Raw genomic sequence first — 7,500 nt, 5'->3', positions numbered from 1 at the left:
CTTCCCATTTAAAAATAGATGCAAAAATTACAATGCTTAAAGGCGCTATATCAATTGAGACCATTTACCATTTGCTTGCAAAAAGCATTTCTGTAACAGTGAGTAACAAAAACTCTAAAATCAAATGAGTCTTTTGCAATAACAGTACAGATGCATTACAAAGCACTTCTGTGTCTGTGGCTGTTCTGAACATAAAAAGCTGTGCTGCAGAGTTCAGTGAACAGAATTTAAGTAACACTTCACTCCAAAAGGGTTTTCAGCCTCCTGACTTGCCTAGTACTGAAGCACTTCAAACTCCTTAGCTGGGCCATACTTACCTGGATTAATTTAAATAGAACATACTACATTATCTCTCGGATAGTGTGTCCCATTAAGATGTGAGCCATGCTGAATTTGTCTTGAGAATTCTGATAGCTCTTCAGTTCTGCACAGAATCCCTGAGTATGCTTACGGGTGGAGGTAGATTCAGACATTTTAATGAGCAAGCAGTTTCCACAGATATAGTAATGTGGTCTGTAACACACTACTGAAACAAAATCATCTCTTTAATGAAGCACATAGAGTATATTCATCTGGTGGCAGGACATAAGCCCAGCATAGAGTGGGATTTAACGTATGGGGGGCAGGTTGTTCTCATTCCACCGTTAGAGAACAGGGCCTCACAGATATGAGCAAATTAACTTCCTGTGACGTGCCCCTCCTGAGAATGCAGCCCAAAGCCCGCTCACATGCCATAAGCATGTTTTTAATTAAAGAGACTGTAGTTTCAGTCGTGTGTTCCACTAATGCAGTGTATGCAGAAGGCACAGTGTGACCATCTCCTGTGGACGTTACTGGAATGCACATGACACACAGTAGTGTATTTTTAACACTGCGCTCACACACACACACACACTCACACACACTCCCAACCCCTCACACCCTGCCTCCCAAACGCAGTCCTTACCCAATCATTCATCTAACCCGGTTAAATAAAAATAAAAATACATTTATTTTAAAACACTATCAGTACCAATGATCACATCTCAACATTTAATTAAAATAAACTTCAGATAAGCAAAATAAGCATTTTACTGTCCTTTAAAACATCACAGCCTCACACACAATTTCAAAAGCCCACAGGCACTGGAATGTCTTTAATAAATTAGGAAAGGGGGGTAAAAGAGTCGGTGCCGTCCATGGGAATCAGGAAAAATCCTCCACAGGAGCCCCCGCATGCCGGCCGTCACAAAAACCCTTAGTTTACTGTGGATCCCTTCACACAGGGAGATCCAGTTTACTGTGGATCCGTCACACAGGGAGATCCAGTTTACTGTGGATCCCTTCACACAGGGAGATCCAGTTTACTGTGGATCCCTTCACACAGGGAGATCCAGTTTACTGTGGATCCGTCACACAGGGAGATCCAGAGTTTACTGTGGAGCCCGTCACACAGGGAGATCCAGAGTTTAAGGTCGATCCCGTCACACAGGGAGATCCAGAGTTTAAGGTCGATCCCGTCACACCGGGAGATCCAGAGTTTAAGGTTGATCCCGTCACAGAGGGAGATCCAGAGTTTAAGGTTGATCCCGTCACACCGGGAGATCCAGAGTTTAAGGTTGATCCCGTCACACCAGCAGATCCAGAGTTTAAGGTTGATCCCGTCACACAGGGAGATCCAGAGTTCAGACGAGCCAGCCCAGCAGGCAGGTGACGCAGAGTGATGATGTCACTCACCTGGCTGAGGTGAAAAGCAGGTTTGTTTTAGTCTTTCTGCCGCTTCCAGAGGTGGGGGAGGGGCTCCATGATGCTGACCAGCACTGGGCAGCTCCCACAATGCACCTCACTGAAACAGACCAATCAGGCAAGGGATTAATCTCTCCACTCAACAGGGAAGACCCTCAATTCATCCCCAAACTGCCTCACACACACTCGCACACACACTCTCACACTCACACACACGCTCACACACACTCACATACGCACGCTCACACACACAAAACAATCAGTGTCTGCAGCATTTCCCTGTGATAAATAAACACACTCAGAGCCTATTTGCTGGGTTAAATGGACACATTCAGAGCCTATTTGCTGGGTTAAATGGACACATTCAGAGCCTGTTTGCTGGGTTAAATGGACACAGTCAGAGCCTGTTTGCTGGGTTAAATGGACACATTCAGAGCCTGTTTGCTGGGTTAAATGGACACATTCAGAGCCTGTTTGCTGGGTTAAATGGACACATTCAGAGCCTGTTTGCTGGGTTAAATGGACACATTTGGAGCCTGTTTGCTGGGTTAAATGGACACATTCAGAGCCTGTTTGCTGGGTTAAATGGACACATTCAGAGCCTGTTTGCTGGGTTAAATGGACACATTCAGAGCCTGTTTGCTGGGTTAAATGGACACATTCAGAGCCTGTTTGCTGGGTTAAATGGACACATTCAGAGCCTGTTTGCTGGGTTAAATGGACACATTCAGAGCCTGTTTGCTGGGTTAAATGGACACATTCGGAGCCTGTTTGCTGGGTTAAATGGACACATTCGGAGCCTGTTTGCTGGGTTAAATGGACACATTCGGGGCCCGTTGGTCAGGCCATGGGATAATCTTAATAGCAGCTGGCCCTCCTATACCCTCGGATCTTCATTGGAGCTCAAAGCCCATCGTGCCTCTCTGCTTTAATACCCGTGCGTCTGAGCCTTTAAAGAGCCAGACGCCTCAGGCCATGTAGGGTGTGGAAACAGAGGGCTCTCCTGGCTGGACCTAATATGTCTAACCATCTGACATTCCCACATTCCCTCCACACCGGGGGGGTCGGACACAGGACAGAGAGCAGAGGGAGACAGACTCACACTCTCTGAGAGGCAGGGGAGGGTCACACTCTCTGAGAGGCAGGGAGGGTCACACTCTCTGAGAGGCTCACACTCTGAGTCTGAGTCTGAGTCTCTGATGCTCTGATGCTCTGAGTCTCTGAGTCTCTGAGTCTCTGATGCTCTGATGCTCTGAGTCTCTGAGTCTCTGATGCTCTGATGCTCTGAGTCTCTGAGTCTCTGAGTCTCTGATGCTCTGATGCTCTGAGTCTCTGAGTCTCTGATGCTCTGAGTCTCTGATGCTCTGATGCTCTGATGGTGGCACAGGGGGTCAGAGGGGGGTCACAGGGGGTCAGAGGGGGGTCACAGGGGGTCAGAGGGGGGGTCACAGGGGGTCAGAGGGGGGTCACAGGGGTCAGAGGTCACCGGTGACGTCACGCTGCGTTATAAAGGGCTCATACTGTCACAGTATGTTGTCTCCAGGCAAAATGTAAACACTGAAAAACATTTCTTTTTAAAAACATAAATTTGGTCAAATTTTTTTTTTTCTTATAAAACTGCAGTGTACATAAGATGTATGTGATGTATAAGATGTATGTGATGTATAAAAGATCATTCATGCAGTTTTAAAGGCGAAGGGTGATCACAACAAATACTGATTTGATTTAGTTTTTTCCGTTTAAGAGTAACATATTTCATAATTTCATTATATTGAGCTTACTGTTTGTACCTGACCAGACTGTAGTCACTGTTCATACCTGATCAGACTGCGTTGGTATCTCTCATTTCTCTGGGGGGCGATATGCTCTCTCCGTTGGGCTCTGTTGTTTCTCTGGGGGGCGATATGCTCTCTCCGTTGGGCTCTGTCGTTTCTCTGGGGGGCGATACGCTCTCTCCATTCTCTCTCCTCAGGCTCATCATGTTCAGCCCCTCCTCCCTGTTTTCACGTTTCTCCCTCCGGTTCTTCCTCCTGCACAGTTTATTCCGGCTGGAAAGAAAGAAAGGTTTCATTAACAACAAAAACAACGTTTAAAGTCAAATGTTTGCATTTGCTGAAAGAGAGCCTTTCTTGCCTCAAAAGACAGGAAATGAAATTGATTAGCTCTAATACTAACATCGGCCTGCTCTCCATGAAGGTATCAGCACAGATCTCTGACAACATGCTACAGCCACATACAATGCCTACTGTACATCAGACAACATGTGCTCACCACTGGGCAGATTGTGGATTCCGTCAGAGGTTTGAATCGTAAACAATCTTAGAGTAGTGCACTATAAAGTGTATTTGCAATTTTGCATATTCAAGTTATAGGCAATATACTTATTTTGTGTTTTTCTAAAGCATGCTGTGAAGGCCACATATTTACATGAGCATGGAGCAGCAAAAAGTTTTCATTCCGCTCAATAGAGCCAATGTGGACAAAACTTAGCTACTGCAGATCGTCCAATCAACAGCTGGTGAGTAATGCACATGCCATTTTATTTTATTTTATTTTATTACTCAATGTAATTTTACTGACTTAATGTGGGTCACCTGGCTGCTCTAATTGAAACACTTGGTTGCTGAAAAATGCAGAAAATGCATCTGCAGCTGTGCCAGCACTGAGACATGAGCTCCAGACACGTGGGCGGGGCGTGTCTCACACTGTGCACACGCTAAACGTGGGCTGTGCGCTTCAGTGTGCACACGCTAAACATGGGCTGTGCGTGTCACACAGTGTGCACACGCTAAACGTGGGCTGTGCGTTTCAGTGTGCACACGCTAAACATGGGCTGTGCGTGTCACACAGTGTGCACACGCTAAACATGGGCTGTGCGTGTCACAGTGTGCACACGCTAAACATGGGCTGTGTGTGTCTCACACTGTGCACACGCTAAACGTGGGCTGTGCGTTTCAGTGTGCACACGCTAAATGTGGGCTGTGCGTGTCTCACAGTGTGCACACGCTAAACATGGGCTGTGCGCTTCAGTGTGCACACGCTAAAAACAGACACACAGTTAACGGCTCAACACAGATTTTTGTACTTACTGTGCACAGATGCAAATTAAGACGATTAACAATATTAAAAAGACCAGCACTGCGATCACGCTGGCGATGATGACCTGTCTCTGATCTCCCACGAGCAGGTCAAAGTCCAAATATTCACACCTGGATCCCAGGTATCCATGCGGGCATCTGGAAAAAAGGGGGAAATATTCTGTTCAGCAACAATGTTGTTCCTTTTAAACTCTGAGTACAGTTCAGATCAGATCAGTAGATCACACACTCACAGACATGATTCTGCAGTGCAAAACAATGCGCAAAACTCTCACTCGTGCAATCTCTCGCTCACTCACACACTCACTCACTCACTCACACACTCACACACTCACTCACTCACTCACTCACTCACTCACTCACACACTCACACACTCACACACACACTCACACACTCACACACTCACTCACACACTCACTCACTCACTCACTCACTCACACACTCACACACTCACACACTCACACACACACACTCACTCACTCACTCACTCACACACTCACTCACTCACACACACTCACACACTCACTCACACACTCACACACTCACACATTCACACTCACACTCACACATTCACACACTCACTCACTCACACATTCACACACTCACTCGCTCACTCACTCACTCACACATTCACACACTCACTCGCTCACTTACTCACTCACACATTCACACACTCACTCGCTCACTCACTCACTCACTCACTCACTCACACATTCACACACTCACTCACACACACATGCACGCATTCACACACACATTCACACACTCACGCACTCACACACACATTCACACACTCACTCACTCACACATTCACACACTCACTCACTCACATTCACTCACTCACTCGCTCACTCACTCACTCACTCACTCACACATTCACACACTCACGCACTCACACACACATTCACACACTCACTCACTCACACATTCACACACTCACTCGCTCACTCACTCACTCACACATTCACACACTCACTCACACACACATGCACGCATTCACACACACATTCACACACTCACTCACTCACACACACATTCACGCACTCACACACACATTCACACACTCACTCACTCACACATTCACACACTCACTCACTCACACATTCACACACTCACTCTCCCTCTCACTCACTCACTCACTCTCCCTCTCTCTCTCACTCTCTCTCTCACTCACTCACTCAGGCACTCACACGCAGGATGGCGTGTTCTGTTCCCTGACGAAGCGGCACTTCCCGTGGACGCAGTAGTGTCTGAACTCCTTCGGACATTTTGTGAAGTGGCCGCTCCACTTGGCAGTCTTCACCGTTTCTTCCCCGGAAAAAAAAAAAACATTACCATTTCAAATCCCATTACAACTTCCTTTCAACTGAAAATCAGCTGCAACATGCTGCTCTTGCCCTCTTTTTTTTGGGGTCTGAAGCTGACGCTTTTTCATTTTTTTCATTTTTCTGAAAACGTTTCTGCCATTTCAGTCCACGGCTCTTAAAGCTGAAATGCTGAAGGTGAGCTGAAGGTGAGCTGAAGGTGTGCTGAAGCTGAGCTGATGGTGAGCTGATGGTGAGCTGAAGGTGAGCTGAAGGTGAGCTGAGCAGGGGGAGATGGGAACAACATGTCGGAAATGGGTTTCCTGAAATATGACTGTTTTCTCAACCCTGATCTGGGAGGAAATATAATAATAATAACAATGAAAAATCATTTCTTATTGAACTGATGTTTTTATCCAAAAAAATTGATTAGACTAAGCTGGGGCCAATCCCCTTGGAGCATTGTGAGGTTAAGGGCCCAACAGCTGTGACGACCTTAGCCAATACTCTACAGGCTGCCCACATACATATGTGAAGGCTGGATTTTATTTCAAACAACCACTTGACAAAGGTTTCTGAAACCAGACATTTGTGTTCCATTTGTGCACTGAAAAAGATTCTCTCAGTAAAGTTTGGCTCATTTCTATTTACTCTGTGCTTGAACTCATACATCCCAAATGTGTACACTTGCAGAATATCTAACGTGTAAATAACCTCAACAAAATAAAATAGCCAGCTCATGAAATGTTCGTTGAAAAGATGAACAGGACATTACACTACGGCAGAAAAATTGCTACATGAGAGGAGAATGCACTTTCCTCTAATCCCAAAGAGACGTTTGCAATAATTTAACAGGAACCAGACCATGTGACCATGTGACCTACAGCAATGGCACTGAAAAGGGAGGATTGCATCACCTCTTCTCTCACATTCACAAAAACGGTGATCATCCCACATCCACATCATCTCAAATCATCTCACATCCACATCATCTCAAATCATCTCACATCCACATCATCTCAAATCATCTCACATCCACATCACCTCAAATCATCTCACATCCACATCATCTCAAATCATCCCACATCCCATCATCTCACATCATCTCACATCACCTCAAATCATCTCACATCCACATCATCTCAAATCATCTCACATCATCTCACATCATCTCACATCTACATCATCTCAAATCATCTCACATCCACATCATCTCAAATCATCTCACATCATCTCACATCATCTCAAATCATCTCACATCCACATCATCTCAAATCATCTCACATCTACATCATCTCAAATCATCTCACATCCACATCATCTCAAATCATCTCACATCATCTCACATCATCTCACATCATCTCAAATCATC

At 45.6% G+C, this 7,500-nt stretch overlaps 1 protein-coding gene across 2 annotated transcripts in view; it reads right to left on the bottom strand.

Moving 5' to 3' along the window:
* Positions 1 to 1,019: 1,019 nt before the first annotated feature.
* The window catches only part of btc (betacellulin, epidermal growth factor family member), a 13,884-nt gene continuing 7,403 nt past the window's right edge, over positions 1,020 to 7,500 (bottom strand). The window contains exons 3-7 of one of the 2 annotated variants that reach the window (XM_061263627.1): positions 6,015 to 6,132; positions 4,815 to 4,961; positions 3,653 to 3,773; positions 3,544 to 3,610; positions 1,020 to 1,825 (exon numbers count right to left, since the gene is read on the bottom strand). In XM_061263627.1, the coding sequence (XP_061119611.1) occupies positions 3,548 to 3,610; positions 3,653 to 3,773; positions 4,815 to 4,961; positions 6,015 to 6,132 (449 nt within the window). In that variant the 3' untranslated portion in view covers positions 1,020 to 1,825; positions 3,544 to 3,547. Of the gene's footprint in view, positions 1,826 to 3,543; positions 3,774 to 4,814; positions 4,962 to 6,014; positions 6,133 to 7,500 lie in introns of both variants that reach the window. The other variant, XM_061263625.1, reaches the window with a different exon arrangement.

This window comes from Conger conger, chromosome 12 (assembly GCF_963514075.1).
Source record: "Conger conger chromosome 12, fConCon1.1, whole genome shotgun sequence".
In the NCBI taxonomy this organism is placed as follows: Eukaryota; Metazoa; Chordata; class Actinopteri; order Anguilliformes; family Congridae; genus Conger; species Conger conger.
This window is presented reverse-complemented; position numbering and strand designations above follow the sequence as displayed.